Raw genomic sequence first — 22,608 nt, 5'->3', positions numbered from 1 at the left:
AACAAAAATAAACTGTTAAAAAAAAATCGCCTAAATCTCCTAGCCTTAGAATCAAGCCTTACACCCAAAGGAGAAACCTCCAGCTTTTCTCCAAGACAGGGTCCAACTCATCACTATGTCAAGCTTTGTCACAAGTCTGGTCACAGCTGTCATCTTAAGGAAAAGCAGGTCTAGCCTTCCAAAAACCAGCCCAGCATAGAGCAATTTGTCCAGGCTCCAAGAACTTAGAAGAGCCCGTAGTTTCTGCTTACAGCCCACAGGGTGCCTGCCAACTACCTGTTTGAGAAGGGTCCCTTTTTCTGCCTCCACTCTCTGGAATCAGAGCCAGCACTAATGTTGGGGTAAGAGAGATCTGGCAGGTCCATGTTCCCCTGGGACTTCCATAGGCTCTCTTTCTCCCCCACCCCCTCCATTTCCTGTGACTAAACAGACCCAATGCCCATTCAGACAGCACTATTCTTGGCTGGAATGTCATGGTGTGAAAAGGTAGAAGAGATGCCTGACAAGCAGCCATGGAAAGAGAGAACACAAAACTCCAGACCGGAGACAAGGTATTCTCACTAGTACTGGGATGCAATGGGGGCTGTAGTCTAAAGTCTCCCCAAATGTCTCAAGGAACACAGTCTGCTCTCTGCAGAGACAGCACAAGGGGTGAATACACAGACCTGTAGATCCATTCCCCCCTAAAATAAAGTTTATTCTTTAGCACTTCAAACTTGGCAAGGGTCAATTACAATGTCAGTCCATGCAATGATTAAATTCACAAAATACTTCCGGTTCAGAGAGAAACCCTTGAGACCAGCTTTGATTCCATCAGCACAGGGTAAGGGTCCAAGGGGGATAGGCAGCAAAGGAAGGGTTAAGGGGAGTATTTAGCCAGTGATTAAATGTCATTTTCCTTGAGTCAAGCGATTTTCATTTTATTCAAGTATCTTGGAAATGATGATGAAGACTTTTTTTTTTTTTTCCATTTTGGGGAATTCTTTTTTGGCCAACGAATAACTCTCAATCATCTGCTTTTAAAAGTATTGTGCAATTTCTAAGTAACAGTTTTTTAAAATCAGGCTGACACTGCCAACTCTTGCTGGTTAGGGTTTTCCGAATCACCTACATTAAGACGGCTGTTCTGCTGAGAGCCTGTCTGGGCAACCTGCCTGTATATCTTGTGCCCCAAAGCATCCGTTTCCTCAAAGATGTAGCCAGGAGGCTCAGAGTATGAAGCCAGGCACCTGCCCATTTCCTTGGGAGTAAAGCTGATGGTGTATGTGGTCTGGCCCTCCACAGGGATATTTCCTCGGGGGCCAGCCCAAGGAGGCTTACAGCTTTTGGTATTGATGGGTGGGTGGGGAACATAGTGAGCCCGCATGGTAGTCAGACAGTCCAAGGGCTCAGTGGGAAGGTTCAGCTGGGGAACGGGCTTGGCTGGCTCCCTGTGTATCCCAGGCCAGTGCTTGTAGTCGTCCTTGGTGGTAGTGGAGGTTTCAAAGTGGCCACCCTTCTTGATTGAGAGCACCGGTCGGAAGGACTGAGCTGGGGCACCCTTAGGGTATGTGTAATGGGCCTGCACTGTTGTCAGAAGGTCCATCTTTTCTTCAGGAGGGACATAGGGGACAGGAGCTTTGGAGAATATCTGGGGTGTTGGCCAAGTTTGGTACTTATCTCTAAACTCAGTGGTGTTAGAGAAAGGCGTTTCTAAACCACAGTACCTGGCTGGAGGTTTCAAGCTCTTGGCTGGCTCTCCCATCAGGCCCTGGTAAGACTCTTTATGGGTGGTAAGGCTTTCAAAGGGGATTGTAGAGGGTCTGAACTTCTCTGCCTCATACACATAGCGCTTCTCCACTGGGTGGGCCACATAGCTCATCTTGTAGTTAGTCAGATCCTCCAGGGGTATGTTACAGAGCTTGGGCATGGCCAGAGGCTTACAGCTCGTGGTGCTCACTAGGCCCTTTACAGAATAGTCATCCTGGTGTGTAGTTCTACTATCAAACCTGGTTGATGCTGGCTGGTAGTGGTGTGCTGGACGAAGTAGCTCTCGTCTTGGTTGGTTCCAGGGTAAATAATCAGCTAAAAATAAAGTAGAAGTGGTAATGACTTATAAATCAAGTCCACATAAGCTACATGTATTCTAAGGGGCTCCAAAGCCTTAAACCAGTCTCCACTGAGATGGTCCTTGAGACAAAGGAAGAATATTTCCTACCACCGCCTCAACCAAGGACTTAATATTTCAACATTATGGTACTTGCAGTTACTGCTCAGAACAGATAAATTTATAGGAGTCTCCTCATAACCCACAATGCTGCATGCAGGGATTTTAGAGGGTCCACAGCTGTGGGAAGACCTAGGGATTTGATTCCAGATGAGGAGTCCAACCACTGGCTTACCCTGATCTAAGAACAATTCTGTTCCTCTGTGAGGAAGGACCCTTTCTAAATCAGCACAGAGAGACTGGGAAGATATGCTTGCTGTAGTGGGACAGGAGATTCACAATCCACCACTGGTGGGCCACCAGCCGGTCCAAACAGACCTCCCTTCCCATCCGTAGGGTGACCATGATTGTATCCTTTAACCTACACATTTAATCCATAGAAATAAAATATGCTGCCCCAGGGAATAAGGGCATTGTACTGGCTGGTGAGAGAATAGCAGCGGCCACCTGCATCGAGTTTATCATGTGATAGTCAATGTCCTAACTACTTTCTATATTAACTCATTTAATCTTCAGACAGACCTAATCAGGTGGGTCTTTCAATATTCCCATTTTATAGATGCAGAAACAGAGACACAGAGAATGTAGGGAACTTTGCCAAGGTCACTTGGCTAGAAGTAGAAAAGCATGAATGCGAATCCAGCTCCAGAATCCAAGCTCTGAACCCACACCACTCCCTGCCTCTGACAGTCAAGGAACATGGACTATATACCAGCTAACTGTGCTCAGGAATTTCCATACATGACCTTGTTCCTTCTTACAATAACCGTTTGTGATGGGTGTAATTATCTCTGTTTCACATATTTCTAAAAGCAGGACTCAAAGAGGCTAATAAACTTCTCTAAAAGTCACATGGCTAGGGAATTAAGAGTTGGAACTGAAACCACATAGTTGATTCCAAAGTATGCTCTTCTGACAGCCTGTATTACAGTTAGAAGCACTGTATATCTAGAAATAATGAAGGTTCAAGAAAAGGCTAGTGAAAACTAATCAGAGAATATTGGCAGGAGGAGGAAAATTTCATAATGTTTGAAGAACAGAAAGAATTGGCCACCTGTATCTAACAGACAAGATGTCTGCCTCAAGAGGAACCTTTGCTAGCGGACTGGAATGGCCAAGAGGTCTGCACCCAAAGAAAATCTGCCCTAAGGATGGCCCCCATGCATCCTGAGGAGGTTCTGTCCTCAAACAGCACAAGAGACTTTATTAAAGTAACTTCCCCACACAGATCTAAGGGGCAACTTTGAAACTCACAATGTAAGTGAGAAAAACATGAGAGCAAACCATGTCCTTCACTCACTTTGATACTGCTCCCATTCTTTTTGTAATACTGGGCTCACACCCAAGTCCTACAGTATACCCACTGTGCCCATGAATTACCAGATCTAAAAGTAACCAATATGAAATGCTAGTGGACCCTCTGAATCCACAGGGAATTCTCTTTTTTGCAGCTTTATGAAGGGTTAGTACAAAAGCAGCTTCTCAAGGGCCCTGGTTGTATATAGCCAATACCCATGGACTCCATAGGCACACTTTTTTTTTTAAACACCTTTACCAAGATTTAATCTGTATAAAACAAAATGCACCATATTACATTTTTTAATTATGCAGTAACTTTTACAGGCCTGTACAACCATCACCAAATCCAGCTATAAAACATTTCTACCCCAAAAAGATCAATCAAACCCATCTGTAATTAATCTTTATTACCATTACCAGGCAACCATTCCATCTGCTCTTGGTCTCTATAAATGCACATTTTCTATAAACAGAATTGCACAATAGTGTTTTGAATTTGGCTTTTTCATGTAACATAATTGAGATTAATCCCTGTTGTAGCGTGGATCAGTTCACTCCTTTTTATTGCTGAACATTATATGGATACACCAAATTTTGCTTATCCAAATATTGATGAATACTGGGGTTTTTTTAATACTTTTTGGCTATTAGGAAATTTTCTATGAACATTCATGTTCAAGTCTTTGTGCGGATATAGATTTCATTTCTCTTAGGTAGATAGGTAAATGGTATAACCTAGGTTATATGGCATATCTGTTTATCTTCTTAAGATAGTACAAACTTTTCCAAAGTGGAAGTACCATTTTACATTAACACCAGCAATTTCTCCACATCTGCACCAACACTTGTTTTTTCATTACAGACATCGCAGAAGGTGTTTAGTGGGATCCCACTGCAGTTTGATTTAAATTTCTCCAATAATTCATGATGATAATAAAAATAAACACAGAGAGTTAAACAAAAGGACCAGACACAGCAATATGTCCCAAATGAAAGAACAAGACAAAACCACAGAAAAAGGGCTAAACAAAACAGAGATAAGCAATATGCCAGACAGAGAGTTCAAAGTAGTGGTACTTCTAGAGAAGAGCTTCCCATGAGAACTTCAACAAAGACACAGAAAATATTTTAAAAAGAACCAGTCAGGGGCACCTGAGTGGCTCAGTTGGTTAGGCATCCAACTTTGAGTCAGGTCATGGTCTCACAGTTCCTGAGTTGGAGCTTCACATTGTGCTCTCCACTCTCAAAAAGGAGCTGCTTCAGATCCTCTGTCTCCCTCTCTCTCTGGCCCTACCCCCATTTGTTCTCTCTAAAAGTAAACATTAAAAAAATTTTTTTAAGAACCAGTAATAGTTGTGTTTATTACAACATTACTGAAGATAGCCAAGATATGGAAGCAATCCAAGTGTGCATTCATAGATGAATGAATAAAGAAAATGTGGTATATATACACAGTGGAATATTACTTGTCCATGAAATCTTGCCATTCAGGACAACATGAATGGACCTAGAGGATATTATACTAAGTGAAATAAGTCAGACAAGGACAAATACCATATGATTTCACATGTATGTGGTCATGATCTCATGGTTCATGGATTTGAGCCCCATGTCAGGCTCTGTGTGGACAGCTTGGAGTCGGGAGCCTGCTTCGGATTCTGTGTCTCCCTTCTCTCTGCCCCTCCCCTGCTTGTGCTCTGTGAGTGTGTTTCTTGCTGTCAAAAATAAACATTGAAAAAAATTTAAAAACAAATGAACAACAACAACAAAAACAGATTCTTAAATATGGAGAATGGTGGTTGCCATTTTGAGTGTTGGGCAAAATGGGTGAAGGAGATTAAGAAATACAAACTTCCTCCCACCAAGAAAGAAAAGGAGGAAAGAGAAGAAGGAGAGAAAGGAGAGGAAGAAAGGAAAGAACAGAGAGAAAGGAGAGGAAGAAAGGAAGGAAGGGAAGGAGGGAGGGAGGGAGAAAGGAAGGAATAACTAAAGAAAGAAAGAACAAAAGAAAGGAAGGAAGAAAGGGAGGGAGAGGAAGGAAGGGAGGGAGGGAGGGAGGAAGGAAGGAAATACAAACTTCCAGTTAGAAATCACAGAGATGATTCAGAGAAGAAATAGGCAGAAGATATGAACAGACACTTCTCTAAAGAGAACATCCAGATGGCCAACAGACACATGAAACGGTGCTCAGCATCCCTCCTCATCAGGTAAATACAAATCAAAACCACACTGAGATACCACCTCACGCCAGTCAGAGTGGCTAAAATGAGAATATCAGAGGACTCTAGATGCTGGCGAGGATGTGGAGAAACGGGCACCCTCCTACACTGTTGGTGGAAATGTAAACTGGTGCAGCCCCTCTGGAAAACAATGTGGAGATTCCTCAAAAAATTAACAATAGAACTCCCTATGACCCAGCAATAGCCCTGCTAGGAATTTACCCAAGGGATACAGGAGTGCTGATGCATAGGGGCACATATACCCCAATGTTCATAGCAGCACTCTCAACAATAACCAAAACATGGAAAGAGCCTAAGTGTCCATCAATTGACAAATGGATCAAGAAGATGTGGTTTATCTATACGATGGGAATACTACATGGCAATGAGAAAGAATGAAATCTGGCCATGTGTAGCAACCTGGATGGAACTTGAGGGTGTTATGCTGAGCGAAATAGGTCAGGCAGAGAAGGACAGATACCATATGTTTACACATATAGGAGGATTAGGAGGAACTTAATGGAGGACCATGGCGGAGAAGAAGGAGGAAAATAGTGGGGGAGAGGGAGGGAGGCAAACCATGAGAGACTCCTGAATGCCGAGAACAAACTAAGGGCAGAGGAAAGGAAAGGAGGAAGGAAAAGGGGGGTGATGGGCATGGAGGAGGGCACTTGTGGGGATGAGCACTGGGTGTTATACGGAAACCAACTTGACAATAAACTATTTAAAAAAATAAAAAAGAAGTCACAGAGATGAAAACTATAAAATAGAGCACTATATCATCCCCAATAGGGTAATACATTTACCATGATGAGCATTTTATAATGTATATAATTGTTGAATCACTGTTATACACCTTTAACTAACTTTATATGTCAACTGTACTTCAATTAAGAGTTTTAAAATTTAAATTTTTTTAAATGTTAGAGGTGGAAACAGACCACAAGCCGGGGAGGAGCAGAGAGAAGCGGAGGCATAGAATCAGAGGCAGCTCCATGCTCTGAGCTGTCAGCACAGAGCCTAACGTGGGGCTCAAACCCACAAACCATGAGAAGTTGGACATTTAACCGACTGGGCTACCCAGACAACCCAGAAGTTTTAAAAATTTAAAAGTAACAGTGTTGAATATCTCCGCATATGCTTATTAGCCATTCATATATCTTTTTTCAGTAAAATTTCTTTTTCAAGTAATTTGCCCATTTTTTAAATTGTCATCTTAGTATTTAGTTATGAGTTATTTGCATATTCTGGATACAAGTTCTATACCAGATAAGTGACTTGTAACTATTTTTTTTCCCATTTATCACTTATGTTCTCATTTTCTTAGCAGTGTCTTTTGAAGCACACAGAAGTTTAAAATTTTTATAAGGTCTAATTTTTTCCTGTGTCATAGTCTAAAAGGTTTAGAGTTTTAGCTTTTACAGTTAGGTCTCTGATCTTTTCTGATTTTTTAGCATGATATAAGTAAAAACCTAAGTTCATCTTTTGCAGGTGGATATTCAATTGTTCCAGTATCATTTGTCAAAAAAAATTTTTAGCTATTCTGATTTATTTCAGTTAAATATATAAAATTTAGGGTCAGCTTTCCAATTTCTGGGGGGAGAAAACAGTTTACTGGGACTTTGATCGTCACAGCATTGAGTCTTTAGATCAATTTGGGAGCAGCTCAATCTTAATAGTATTGAATCTTCAAATCCATGTATATGGATTATCTCACCGTCTACTTAGATATTAATTTCTCTCAGCACTGTTTTTGAACTTCAGTGTACAATTCTTAAATAGTTTAATTTTGAGGCTATTGTCAAGAGAACTTTTTCTTAATTTCATTTTCAGATCGTCAATGCTAATATATAGAAATACATTATATATTTTTTGCTGAACTTATGTATTAGTTCTAATAGTTGCGAATTCCTTAGGATTATCTACATACAGGATTATGTTGCCTGAGAATAAAGAAATTTCATTTCTTAAGTTAGATGCATTTATTTATTTTTATTGGCTATAATCTCCAGCATAATGTTGAATGGAAGGGGTGAGAGCAGACGTCTAGACTAGTTCCCGATCTTAGGGCAAAAGCAATCTTTCTGCATTAAGTATGATATTAGCTATAGGATTTTCTGTGGATGCCCTTTAGCAGGCTGAGGAAGTTTCCTTCTAATGCTAGTTTGTTGAGAGCTTTTATGGTTATCAGATGTCAAATGTTTTCTCTGTGTCTATTGATCATGTGGTTTTGTCTTTTACTTTATTAATGTGGTATATTAATTGATTTTCTGATGTTAAACTACCTGCATTCCTGGTATAATCCTTAGAGTTTTAGAATTACTGACTTTTTAGCTTTTTAAAATCTTTTTCTTAAGTTTGAAAGAGAGCACATGTGCAAGCAGCAGAGGGAGAGGGAGACTCCCAAGCAGAATCCCAAACCTTGGCTGACAGCACAGAGCCCAAAACAGGGCTCAGTCTCACAAACCATGAGCTCATGATCTGAGCTGAAATCACGAGTCAGATGTTTAATATGACGGAGCCATCCAGGTGCCCCTAATTGTTTTCTAAAGTAGAAAAAAATATACATTTGCCTACATAATAACCTTTACCGGTGCTCTTTATTTCTTTGTGTGGATTTGTGTTACCATTAGGTATTAATCCAACTCAAAGGATTTCCTTTTTATTTCTTGTAAGGTAGGTCAGCTAGGTGCAAATCCCAGTCTTTGTTTATCTGGTGATGTGTTTATTTTCTCTTAATTTTTGAGGCATGATCTTTTGCTAGTTATAGAATCCTTGGTTGACGGATTTTTTCCTTTCAGTACTTTGAGTAGGTCTTCTTGCTGACATCTTGCTCCAGTGTTTCTGACGAGAACTTTGTTGTTACGGTCATTTCCCTGCATGTGACGGGGGTTTTGTTGTTGTTTCTTCTCTTTTTCGCTTCTTTTCAAATCTTTGACTTTGGCTTTCAACAGTTTGACTATTACATGACTAAGTTTGGATCTCTATTTATGCTTCTTGAATATGTAGACTAATCTTTCTTCTGCCTTTTTCTTCTTCTGGGGCTCTGATTATGAGTATGTTGGTACAGTTGATGGTGTCCTACAAGTCTGAGTTTGTTTACTTTTCTTCATTTTTTTCCTGTTCTTCAGATTGGATAACATTTATTGATTTACCCCCATTTTCACTGATTCTTTCTTTTGCCAGCTCAAATCTGGTGTTAAGTTCCTGGAATTATTTTGTTGCTATTGTTCTTTCAACTCATGTTTTCATTTGATTTTATGACTTCCCTTTATTGATAGTCTCTAGCTGATGGGAAATTGTCATTGTTTTCTTTTTTTAAACATGGTTTAGTGTTGTTCTTTGAACATATTTACAATAGGGGTTTTGAAATATTGTCTGTGGGGTCAAATATCTAGGCCCCTTCAGGGGTAGTTTTTATTTACTGCTTCCCCCCCCACCCCCGTTCATGGATTACATTCCCCTGTTTCTTTTTATGTCTCAATTTTTTGTTAAAACTCAACATTTTAGATAACATGCTATAGCAATTCTGGATTCCGACCTCAGTGGAAGCTGTTTTTGCTGTTTGGTGACTTGCCTGCAGTAATCTATAGCGTCTTACCTCCCTTTCAGTGTGTGGCCACTGATGTTTTTGCCGAATTTCTTTTTTTAATTGTTTTTAAGCCAAGATTCCTGAAAGTCACCCTGAGTTAGCATTATTTAGTAATTAGCCAATGATGATAAAAAAAATTATGCTTAAACACCTTAAGCCATTAAGGCTTTAACCCTTCGCTAATGACGATGTGTGTGGGTCAGGCGACAGAGTCAACAACCAGACAGTTTACAATTATGCCTTGGCTTTTAGTTTCTTCTGGAATTTCTCAGGTCTCCTCTATACCTGAACCAGGCATCATAATCAGCCAGGGAAGGTGAGTAGAAAACTAGGTCCTGTCTCTTAATCTCTCTTGAGCCTATATACTGCCTTACCCATATGCAGTCGTCTATGCCACATGAAGTTTTCTCATTCTCTGGATTTCCTTGTTAGATTTCTAGCTGGTCTACTGATCTATTGCTTACCCCAACTAGTTCTGAAACCCCCAACTAGCTGCAAAAGTTGTATTCACTGATTTGTTTGCTACTAAGATAGTATTATTTTTACTGAAACCTCTGGGTATGTATTATCCTCCAAATCAAGCTAGCCCCAACTGTGAGCCGAGCTGCTCATTTTCACAGCACAGTCAACCCAGGCAGAACCACCACACAGATCAAACTTGGGAGGAGCAGGGGTAATGGAAGCTGCCCTGGGATGAAACACCACCAACTCCCACTTTTTATAATGATGGTTTAGCAGTTTTTCTTGAATAAATGCAACTCAATTCATTGTATGCCTTTAGTTGATTTCCAGAGCCCTAAAATAGTTGATTTTTATTGTTTTGTCCAGTTTTATTATTGCTTTTGGGGAACAGGATTTACTAAGCTCCTCACTCCACCACTCCGGAAGTGCTGATGACATCCCCACCCCCAGGCACACTCTTAAGTTTATTTTAGGCCAATAATACTAACGACTATTTATTTTAAATTGGTCTCATTTTAATTGAAAATCTAATCTTTTTCCAAGAGCCATTAATGGCTCTATCAGCATCTTGAAAGCATTAGGGGGCCTTAGAGGGAACCATCTTGCTGAATATAAACCACATGTTTCCCCTTCAGACTTCAGGCCTCACTAAAATGGGGGCATCTACCTGTAGATGCCTACACACTGCCTCAAGGTACGTGGGGGTGGGCAGGACAGGGCTTTTCTGGCCCTCTTCTGTGATGGATTAAGTGTTAAGAAAACAGGTTCCAAGGCTGAAAGTTGTCTCATGTGATTTCTGATACCCAAAAAAACACATTATTATCCGCCTAACTTCCTCCGCCCAATATGTATTACCAAAAAAACCTCCATAGGACCCTGAAAACCTCAGAATTCCACATGACAAACTATTTACGTGCCTGAAAAGTCATCAGTAAAGCCCTCCAGGGCCAAGGTGTCATGTGGGTAATTGGCAAGAATCTCTTTAAAAGGGATTCCATTCAATAGTGTATCTTAAAAAAAAAAAAAAAAAAAAAAATATCTTAAAAAAAAAAAAAAAAAAAAAAAAACTTACCTAATCATAAAGCTGAGCATCAAGTAATTACACTTTCAATCTTTCCAATTGCACACTGTTTTGAAAATGTCAAAATTACAACCAAATGCTGCTGGAGCATATTTAATGGTGGTTTTCTGGGCCCCAGTAAAGGTGCTGCCCAGAATAGAAACAAAACAAAAAAAAAAAAGTTTGCCTATTTTTCCTGTAGAACTACAGTAAGTGGACCATATAATATAGATGGCACCCACTGAAGTACACATAATTAATGACCTTGGACTTTGGTTTTTCTTTTCCCTTGGAAGGAGGATCAATGTGTGTCCAGGAAACCATGAAGGTTGCTATGGAAAAGACTTATGAACACAGCAAATGTCTACAAGAGACAAGCCAGGGAAAGGTGATACACCAAGAGATAAGGCAAGGGTGTGGCCCCATCACACATGCATGAGGTTTTGCAAGTTGACCCAAGAGGAGAGTAAATGCCCTGGGTCTTCCTGGAGCTTTATACCTGCTCTTAGCCAGGACCCACAGAATAATAGGCTGGATGGGGATTTGCGTAAATCTAATGCCAAACTGTGTCACCTGGAGCCCTTGTAAACAATGGTCCAGAGCTACTCATGCATTTATTTCTTCACTAAACATATCTTTGTTGTGCCATGCCCTGTGCTAAATGCTGAGAATACATATGTTGGGCAGTCAAGGCCCAGTTTTGGAAGCCACTATATCATGGGGGAGTCATGCAACAAATAAACGGTTTAAACTAGTCAAATATGGTAAGTATTATTCTAAAAAATCTATTAAACACATACGTTGGAAACTGGCACATAGGGGTCAAATCTAACGACAAAAGCATTTCCTTTGACTACATACTGAATTGTTTTTAAATCTGAATTTCAGAGGAGAACTATCCACTCCAACCCCAGTGCACATATAGCCAGAATAACCCCCTCTCCTTCATCTGAGTATGCCTGGTTCTGAGCAGTCCTGTTGATACCTAACTAGTATTTGTTCATTAATTCCATGTAAGTAGGTAAGCAGTTAATAGGTGTCAGAATTTTTTTTACATGGAAAAGAAAAAATAAGGTTTTCTCAATTTTATCAGTAGGGAAAAGTCAACCATGATTCAGTTTTAACAGTGGAGTACTACTCTATGGTTTGCAGAGGGCAAGGTCAGATGTAACTATTTAGAGAAGGGGAGGAATATGGGACAGATTAAAGCACAGGTACTAAATCAGGGGGTTTTTTTCTGCATATTTGAGTGGTGATATTTTGTCAGGATGAATAGGGAGGACTTTTACTTAAATAATCCCATCCTCGCCAACCCCTAGGGTAGGCAAAGACCATTTCTCACTCCCAGACCTCTCTCTATACGTAAGGCAAGGTAAGAAGGGGGAATTGAGCTAAGCAGGCAGTTGTACTGAAAAGCCTCAAGATTCAGCCTCAAGCCTCAATTTAGGAAGATTCATAAATCAAGGAGGCTCATAGAGAGTATGTGAAGGAAAGGAGAGTCTATAGCTGGACGTACCCTATCAGAGTCCCTGCTCCCTGTCCCATCAGAGAGAAGGGCACATTCTAGTTTTGCGTCTCCTTCCTGCTTCTTCAGGGTCCATAGTACTGCCTTTCTTGCCTTCTGTAAACACTGGATGAAAAGGGAGATGAATGAGTCCTATAGAGGCAAAAATGCCACCACACCATGCACCTGGCTTTCTTTGTAAAGCATCTTTACAGGGCCTGCCTTATTGCTGGTAACTGGCAAAGAAAAAAAACAGATACCTGCTATCTTAGAGATTGCAGCCTGGCTAAGGAGACACATGTTAAGCAAAACAAAAGAGAATTACAAACTGAATTACACAACAGTGGTGTACCAGGCACTCTTAGAGCATCTAACAGGATGTATATAGTCTAGTATTGGGGAAAGTCTGGAAAGGCTTTGAAGGGTATGATAGTTCTCCTGCCTGTTGAAGGATGAGTGCTAGATAGGGGAAGAGAGGAGGGCTTTAAAAAGAGGGAGTAGCATGTGCAACAGGCCCTGACACAGAAAAGAAATGCATGAAAGAAACTTAAAGAAGTCCTTGAAGCCAGAGCCAGCGGCATTGGGAGGAGATATCAGAATTTGCAAGGTACTGGAGGAGTTGGTTAAGGATTGGGACTTGATCCTAAGAACCATAGTGATTATTTGAGGAATTTTTTTTCCTTTTTTTTTTTTTCTTTTACAAATGGTTTATGGTCAGATTAGTTTCCACATAACACCCAGTGCTCATCCCCACAAGTGCCCTCCTCCATGCCCATCCCCCCTCCCCCTCACATCCATCAGTCCTATTTGAGGAATTTTAAGTGGAGAAGGGGTCAGATCACATTGCCATTTTTTCTTTTTCTTTTTTTTTTTTTTTTACATTTATTTATTTATTTATTTTGAGAGAGACAGAGACAGAGTGAGTGGGTCAGGGGCAGAGAAAGAATCCAAGCAGGCTCCAACCTGCCCACTGCTGAGCTCAACACAGGGCTTGAACTCACAAATCATGAGATTATGATCTGAGCTGAAACCAATAGTCAGGTCGCTTAACCGACTGGGCCACCCAGGTGCCCTTCATATTGTCTTTTTTTTTTTTTTTTTTTTGAGAGAGAGAGAAAGTGGTAGTGGGAGAGGGGCAGACAAAGAGAAGGATAGAGGATCCAAAGTGGGCTCCGTGCTGACAGCAGGGAGCTTGATGCAGAGCTTGAACTCACCCAACATGAGATCACGACCTGAGCTGAAATTAAATGCTCAACCAACTAAGCCACTCAGGCACCCCTCACATTTCCATTTTTTAAAGATCTCCCTGGTTTCTTTCTATGGAAAATGGATACAAGTGGACAAGATTGGAGACACACTCAGGTATATATGCCTAGGTGTAGATGTGGAGCAGGTAGGACTAGGGCTTTTCTGGAAAGAAGCAACTGAAGGACAACAGAGAGAGAAGGCATAAAAGATGGGCTTGCAGTGATATACCACAGAATAGGCTACAGGGGGCACAGACACAGGAAGGGCTGATGGGGAGAAGGGAGACTGAGGCACCAATAAACAGGGGATCCCAATGAGGCCAAAAACTGTCTTGGTGGGAGTAGTTAAGAGAACAAGCTGGGAGCACTGGATGTTGGAGTGCATAAAGGAGGAACCATTTCAGGGTGTGACAGTGTCCAAAACATGGCTTTGCAGAAGATGACAATGAAAGAATGGAACAATACTACAGATGGCTAAATGTCACAAGTCCAGGTTCTTGGACGAAGCAGAGAAGCTTAGCCATGTGTGGTGTCTTTGGAATGATAGATGTAGAGCCCCTGGAAGGACTTCAGGAGGATCCCTACATCCCCTCATGCCTCTCCACCTCCCCTTGCCTAGGTGTTTGGCTTGGCTAAATTAAAGCAACTATTATCCCAGTCACTTAGGGATCCACAAACATGTCGCATAAAGGGTTAAACATATAGTCCTAGGGCAGACATGTGACCGTGTATACCATAAGCAGAAGAATTAGGGATTAAAAACTGGCCTCTGTTCCCTTCGTCTCAGCCTGTGGCTTGTGTTCCACAGAGTGATGGCCACAGTGCTTTCACTGTACCTACTGTTCCATATCCTGTCTCCCCTACAGGACTATTAAGTCAAGGCAGGTTACTGTGCTTCCTTCGCAGATCCTAATACCACATCTGGGACGTAACAGATGCTTGGTAAAGAGTGAATCCATCCCATTTATATGAAATACAAAACTGGCAAAACTAATTTATGGTGTTAAAAGTCGAGGGGCGCCTGGGTGGCTTAGTCGGTTAAGCGTCCAACTTTCGCTTAGGTCATGATCTCGCAGTTCGTGGGTTTGAGCCCCGCGTCGGGCTCTGTGCTGACTGCCAGCTCAGAGCCTGGAGCCTGTTTCAGTCTGTGACTCCCTCTGTCTCTGACCCTCCCCTGCTCACGCTGTCTCTCTCTCTCTCTCCTAGAAATAAAAAAAAAAAAAAAAAAAAAGTCGAAATAATCGTTCTATCCTACATGGGATCAGTGTTGTATTTCTTGAGCTGGGTGCTGTTTGCAGGGATGTGTTCACTCAAAATTCATTGGTCTGGGGGCACCTGGGTGGCTCAGTCAGTTGAGCATCTGGCTCTGGATTTCAGCTCAGGTCATGATCCCAGGGTCATTGGATGGAGCCCCACATCAGCCCCTTGCTAAGCATGGAGCCTTCTTAAGATTCTCTCTTTCTCCCTCTCCCCCTTTCCCTTGCTCGCACTGTAATAATTTTTTAATTTAAAAATATTCATTGGTTGGGGCACCTGGGTGGCTTAGTCAGTTAAGCGTCCGACTTTCGCTTAGGTCATGATCTCACGGTTCGTGGGTTCGAGCCCTGCGTCGGGCTCTGTGCTGGCTGCCAGCTCAGAGCCTGGAGCCTGTTTCAGTCTGTGACTCCCTCTCTCTCTGACCCTCCCCTGCTTACGCTGTCTCTCTCTCTCTCTCTCGTAGAAATAAATAAAAAACATTTTTAAAAAAATTCATTGGTCTGTGTAATTAAGATGTGTACATTTTTCTGTGTGGCTGTTATGTTTCCATAATTTTTTAAATGGATGAATCAGTCGCTCAATCAACCACGGAACCTAACTTAGCTTACATTTGAAACACTTCCTCAATGTAGAATTCCAACAGCAAGCTAAGGCAGGGGGTGATACATCTTTTCTATAAAAGACCTGATATTAATGGTCTCAGGCCTCACAGCCCATACATTTTCCATCACAAGTACTCAAATTCACTGCTATAGTACAAAAGTAGCCACAGATAACCTGTAAACAAACAAGTGCAGCTGTGTTCCAACACAATGTACTGAGGAATGTCAACGTTTGAATGTCATATCATTTTCACATTTCCCAAAATAATAGTCTTTTGATTTTTTTTTAATCATTCAAAAATTTAAAAACCATTCTTAGCTCTCCAGCTCTACAAAAACAAGCTACGGACCAGATTTGGCCCACAAGACGTAGTCTGACTGATCCCTGAACCAAGGGTGTGTGCCTGTAAAACACATTTCTTGGCCTGCATAGAGGCTCAGCCTATCCCTTCTCCAACCTGCCGCTCAAGCACTCCCCCACCTTTGTAAGTAGGCAGACACTCCATCTTGTCACCACACGGATATTTACTGTCCCGAGGCTTGATGGGGCCCATTCGACAGACAGGGTAAGGACTGTAATCTTGTTTGTATGTTGTGAGTAAATCCATGTTCTCCTCACTTGGGACGAACTGGTTAGGCTGGTAGCTCTTCACTGGTAACACTTTGTGAGGCCCAAAATCTCTCCTAAAAGGAAAATAAGCACATGTCATTGACCCAGGAGAACACTCATAAGGGTTTCATTTTAACCCAATTCTACAAACGTTTTCTGAGAAGTCATCTTCTACTCTATCTTCCACTTTTGCAAAAGACACCAACATTCTCTTCTCGCCCAAGTCAGACACCTAAATGCTATCCTGGTCCCACCCCATTACAGCGCCAGATAATCACTCACCAAGTGGAACTCCCCTCCACCTCATAGGTTTGTCTTTCCCCCTTAGATTAGACCAAGTGAAATATTTCTCACTTGGATCATGTGACAATTTACCACCTGGACTTCCTGCTGCATTCCCAGCATTTCTACATCAATCCTCATAGTGTGGCCAGAATAAACTCCCTGAAATGAGATCACAAAAATGGGTTCATTTTACTCCCTGGTTGAAGAATCTTCCAGATAAAGCCAGCTTTCTAGCATGGTATATAAGCTTTCCCTGCCTTCCTCCCCAGCCTCATCTCCTACCTCCACCCCAACCCACACTCCACTCCAACCACACTGAACCACTCCAAAGGCCTCTCTTCTGTGCCTCCCCTCTCCACTGTGGGGCTAACTTTTATTGTTCAGGTACCATCACCTCCTCTTCTGTGCAATAAGTGGAGACACAGAATCTTTCATTTCTCAGCTCTCTGCCCTCAGTGCTCCCATTCTTTCAGGGAGTATGAAAACAAGAAGACAGAAAAGGCATGGTGGGTATTTAATTCAGCAGGAAGCACTCTTCTCAGAGCATCTCACAATTACAAAAATGCCAAGATGCTAACTGTACCATCAGCAGGAATGATCCTGGCAAAACTAGGGCTCAGCTTGGGTTTGCACTATGTGCTAAGGCAGTCTTGACTCCCCACTGCTCAATACAAACTTTTTTAAGCAAACATTTTCCCCCCAAGGGCTTCTGATTTACACAACAGCCTGTGTTTGCTTGGAACCCATTTATCCAACTGGACAAGTGGAAGGGAGATTTTCCCCGACGGCGCTTGCCAAAACAACCTCACCAAGGGAAGGGGGGAGGTTTCCGGACAGGAAAACATCAGGCCCAAACACCAATAAAACCCACTTCCCGGCCAAAATCTGGAGCAGCATTACTGAGCCATGCTTGACTAACAAAGGTAACACGCTCCACTATAACCTGTCTTGTGTGAATTATACACATGGTTGTGAATAACCCCAAATTGGGGCCTGAAAGCGCTTGGTGGGATGGGAGGAGGGAATTAGGAAGCAGGAGAATTGGTCTCTCTAGGGCTCTAAGGGGGAAATGGGAGATGCTTCAGTTGAACTCCCAGTAACTCCCTCTGAGTAGATTTAAAAATATATCTCAGAGGCAGTTATAGGGTCTTCAGCCTGGGCTCCCTTCCCAAGGGCCCCATGTTGGCAAACAGCAAGAGGAAGCTGACTGACCCGACGCATCTGGAAGCTGACTCTGTAAATTGGGGCTTACAGAGGGAACAGGCTAAACAAGAATCCAAGGGTCAGTTCCACATTTCTACTCTTTTTATTGTACAAGTGCCTCATGCTGGTGTCTGTTTAATACTAAACCAACTGCAGCAGGGAACCAGGGGTGGCAGCCCCAGGCCACAGAGCCACAGAATGACTTTAGTCAGAAAGTGTTCTCCCAACAGGAGGTGAGCACTCCTCACTTCAAAAAGGGGTGGAGGCAGCCTGAGATCACATATCGCCACATAAACCCATGTTTGTGGACAGCACCCCAAGGGTTCTGCCCTCTTCATTTCCAAGGAGTAGCAAAAGATACTCAGGGCAAGCAAAAAGGAACAGAGCTGAATGCCCAAGCTACTCCATGGAGCACTTCCAACCCCAAAGCAGCCAGGAGTGTTTTCTAGTAACAGGCCTGCCATGCTCTGGGGCCCTTCATGCAGAGACATCCTCTTCTGCCATTATTCTAGCAAGGGAACCAACCTTCTGCTCAGAGAGGCTGTGAGAACCTTTCTTCAAGGGCTGCCAAGCTCAATGCCAATGAAAACGTGCTTAGTGCCTTTATTTCCTGCTGTTTCCACAGGAAAAGAGCAGATAAATACCAACCAAACTCTCCAGCTTATGGGTCATCCTGAAGGTGGTTACTCAAAGACAAGAGCCAATACAGTGAAGTCCTTGCTCAGCATGTCTAAGGAATGAAACTGTTAACTGAGTCTCCTTCTCTGGTATAAAATTCAAGTTTCTTTGTGAGAGTACACCTATGGCTGTATTTCCTGATGAGCTATAACTAAGCAAATGATCTTTGCAGGAGTTTGGGGCAGGGGGTGATAGACTTCTGAAGAGTGGTAAAGTCTTAAGTTTAAAGTGTAATTCATTTATATCCAATCCAAAACTATTTACTGTGAACTCAGCATGAATTTGATCAGAATATATGTGTTTCCCCTTTATGATTTTATGTTGAGAACATTCATTGAAATCTACTATTAACCACAACATAACTGCATGTCCCCAATCTCACATAATCTTACAATCTTTAAGGTCGTGGAAGAGAAAAGTATTTTATTCTTCCCAGAAATTGCTCAAATTTAGTACCTTTTTTTCTTCTTAAAAACACCCTCCCCTTTCTTCCTGTGTTACATTCCCTACCTAGTCCCTGTGCCCTTTGTGACTATGAATGAAGTAAATTGGTCAAAGATTAAGTCTCTTTTAGGTGTAGAGCCATAAAAGTTATATACTATGGAAAGCCAAGAGTTAAACCTTAAAGTTAAGCAAAGGTTAAAGTGGCCCTGCTGGGAAAGTCATAATAACTTGACCTCTGATCCTTAGGCAAAGCTAAAGAAAGATGTTTGACCGGAGTCTGACAAAAGGGAAGAAGAAATAACATACCAACCAACTAAGGTCCTGAGCCTAAAAGTAGGAAATGAAGATTTTCACTGTGATAAAGAGGCCGTGTAATACTTTTTTTTTTAACCTACTGATGTTTATCTCCGAAAACTGCAGTACTTGTTATTTTATCCAATTAATCAATAAACTAAATGGAATCCATTTTAAAAAGATTTGCTCCTCTTGTCCAAAGCCAGTCTCTTCATCCTTATCCTAAATCCCTTCCTTTTTCTCAGGAAGCTTTTTTTTTTTTTAAAGTAGCCTTCACACCCAGCGTGGGGCCCAACATTGGGCTTGAACTCACAACTCTGAGATCAAGAGTCAGACACTTAACTGACTGAGCCACCAGGGACCTGTCTGTATACTAATCTGTGTTTTAGCCTTTTCCTCCGTATTCGCTCCTTTTCTTGGTAATCATTCTTCAGTTTTTCCCAACTTTAAAGGAAAAAAATAAAGTGACAGGACAACCTTCACTGGACTCCACTCCCCTCCCCTCTTTCTTCCAGAAAGAGTTGTCTACATACAGACTTGCCTTCCTCAGCTCCCACTCACACTCCCATCTAATCTGGTTCTGATAACCCTTCGCTCTAGCCCAGGCCAGGATTCCAAATCCAGTCACTGCTCTTTAGGCCATTATCCTCCTGAACCACCCTAACAGCATCCATACTCTCACTCATCGTTTTAACACTCTCTCCCTTGACTTCTGTGATTCTCCTCCTCATGATCTGTCCTCTCTCTCTCTCAATCCCCTGCTCTACAGGGCTTGGCTCTTTGTCAGTTGATTTTATTTCATACCTTCCATGTGTAATTCTAACATTTCCCAGGGTTAAAAGGAACCACTAAGGAAACCATTATGTCATCACAGGCAGGCTAGGAGCCCAGCCCAGTACACTGAGAAAGATCCTAAGGCTGATTCACAGGGCTTGATTCATGCCCCTGATCCTGATAAGGACGCGCCAAGCCCTCCTTGTCTGTGCTGTGACAAACAGGATTCTAAGAACCTGCCTCCAGGATTCAAGTTACACAGTCTCTGTCTCCCGCCCTACTCTCGCATCTCCTCAATGCCCACTAGAGCTGAAGCTAATGTCTGTCACCACTCCATATCATCTCTACACAAAAATATGAAGTACAACCACCTATGAGTGCTACAGAGCACAAAATAGACAGATTCTGGAGCAAAGCCAACAGGTAGAAGAAGGGACTGGTACTGCATGAGCCTCTGTGTAAGTTTCCATTTTCTGGTGGGTTTTTTGTTTGTGTTTCCCAGAGCTTGCAGTCTGAAAGCAGGCTCCAGTCTGTGCCAAGCCATGCAGCCAAAATGTGAACAGAAAACCTCCCACCTTTGACAGAAGAACCAGAGGGCCAAGTTTAAGGCAATCACAGGTGCTGGAAAGTAAGGAAGAAATCCTGGAAAGGAGAAAAACCCAAGACAGGAAGCTCTAGTTTCTCTACATAAACTGGACCCAGGTCTCCTGTTGACCTTACATGCATGAGGCAGACTTGAAACAACCATGCTAAAGATAAAGACCTGGACTGAAGAACTGAGATTGGAGCTGTCACCCAAAACACAGAGTTGCATTTTGAATCAAATCACCTCACCTCCTATCTGCCTTTTAAAAAAAGTAATATTAATAAAATAAGCTCTTTGGAGGACTATTAAAAAATCCAGAGTGTTTACAATGTAACTTTGTACAGGATCAATCCAAAATCACTGACATACATACAGGGAAAATGTGACCCATTCCCAGGAGAAAAAAAAAAAAAAAATCATGAAAACCAGCTTCAAGCAGACCCAGATATTAGAATTAGCAAACAAAGATTTTAAAGTAGCTATTCTAACTATGCTGAATTATAAAAAAGGAAAATAAGGTTGTAATAAATTAGAAGGTAGGAAATTCTTAGGAGAAACAAACTATGTAAAAATAACCACATGCAACTTCTAAAAACTGAAATATCCAGCATCTGTAATAAGACAGTCACTGGACGGGCTTAATATCAGAATGGAGCTGGAGAAAAGACTCCATGAACTTGAAGACAGATGAATAGAAACTATCCAAATTGAAAAACAGAGCAAAAAAAATATTGGCAGAAAGAAATGAGCAGAGCTTCAGAGACAGAAAAGGTACTTGAGGAAATAATGGTCAACATGTTTCCAAATTTAATCAAAGATACATAACATCAAAGGCTCTGAAATTGCCGAGGCAAGTCTAGTGCTGAGCCCTATTTCTGCATTTCTTCATTAATTCTTGGGCCCAAACTGCAGGGGATAGTAAGTATATCCCCAGGGGTATAAGAGAAGTACGTATTTGAACAGAGAATGTGTAAATTCCAATGAGTAGGGAAAGACTTTGGCTCACTACCGTCTTTCCCACTTTCTTCCTGACATTTAGAGAGGATTCCAAATGCCTTTTCTATTTGAGCTCTTTCCCTCCTAACTCTACTCAGTTTAATCAAGAGTCTTGTCAATAAATGAAGAAATCCACACTGCCAGCTCCCAGCACTTTGCCCTTAAGCCAAACCCATCAAGTCAGAACCCCATTTCATCTTCCCTCCTATGCCTCCAGCTCACTCTCCCCATGGTCCCACTCCCCTTAGAATAAAGATGTAACACCATCTTGAAGACTTACTTCTTTCTTCTCAGGTTATCCACTTTGCCATCTTTAGGGATCTGCCTTGGCTAACACAACAATGTCCCAAAATGGGGCCCAAGTGTTTTTACATGGTGACGTGCCTAAAAGGAAATGAGGCTTGAAGTGCAAACCTCTTCTTCATAAATTGATCTCCAGTCTATCCAAACTAAAGGCAGATCCTATAGAAGAGAATCACCAAGGGCTGCAAATACTGCTTCATACTAAGAAGGGCTGAAAATCATGAGCATTCCTCTTATGGCACCTGCTGTAAATCCCGAAGATTTACAGTCAGTAAGCATTGTGTGCAGCTGTAATCATGTCTCATGCTGGGATGATAACCTTTCCAGAAACCAGGTGTTTTTTGTGTCTGGGCTTAATCACCAAACCCAGCCAAGCCCTGAGCCGCATGACTTTTCATTCAGCAGGTGGCAGCCCCATGTCCAATCTCAGACACTAAGTTGGATAAGACTTTATATAGCGAAGTAGGTGGATGTTCAGTAATAAGAATTCTAAGGGTAGAGAAGTGACAGTCCATGCATATACAGGCATGTGCAAACACAGGGCTGACCCACCCTTTCTCCCAGAAGCCTCTGGGAGAGCATTCAGATGATGACTTCTCTGCATTTCCTCATATGGAAAGTTCTGCTGTATATACAAGCATACTGACCAGAGCCTCTGCTGAGTTTATATAGTTCAGAAAACGTGGTTGGTCAAAATCTTGATTTGTGATAATTGATTTTATTTAAAAGCTTATTAGAACTTTTTAAAAAATGCATCCTGATAGGGACATAGTTTTATTCTCACTCTATGAAAACTAATGCCCAGTGTGGCAGGCACAGGGCTGAGATATGATGAAGTGGGAGGTATGGGCAAGGGAAGAGATGCTCTCTGCTAGTTTTCCCCCTTGGTTCTCTCTCTATGGGGAAGGAAATAAAGGAGAGGAGAGAAGCATTTCTGCTTTTTCCTTCTCACGAGTAACCTTGATCCTGCTACCTTTTCTTTTTAAG

The 22,608-nt window shown here is 41.9% G+C and overlaps 1 protein-coding gene across 1 annotated transcript in view; it reads right to left on the bottom strand.

Moving 5' to 3' along the window:
- Positions 1-953: 953 nt before the first annotated feature.
- SAXO1 (stabilizer of axonemal microtubules 1) overlaps positions 954-22,608 on the bottom strand; it is a 95,243-nt gene continuing 73,588 nt past the window's right edge. Inside the window, exons 3-4 of the mRNA XM_039244432.1 lie at positions 15,930-16,132; positions 954-2,064 (exon numbers count right to left, since the gene is read on the bottom strand). Of these exons, the coding sequence (XP_039100363.1) occupies positions 1,061-2,064; positions 15,930-16,132 (1,207 nt within the window). The 3' untranslated portion in view covers positions 954-1,060. The remainder of the gene's footprint in view (positions 2,065-15,929; positions 16,133-22,608) is intronic.

The sequence above is a fragment of the Hyaena hyaena genome, unplaced genomic scaffold (genome assembly GCF_003009895.1).
Source record: "Hyaena hyaena isolate Hyena2069 unplaced genomic scaffold, ASM300989v1 scaffold_240, whole genome shotgun sequence".
NCBI classification, from domain to species: Eukaryota; Metazoa; Chordata; class Mammalia; order Carnivora; family Hyaenidae; genus Hyaena; species Hyaena hyaena.
Note: the sequence above shows the minus strand (reverse complement) of the source record. Positions and strands in the feature narration are given on the sequence as shown.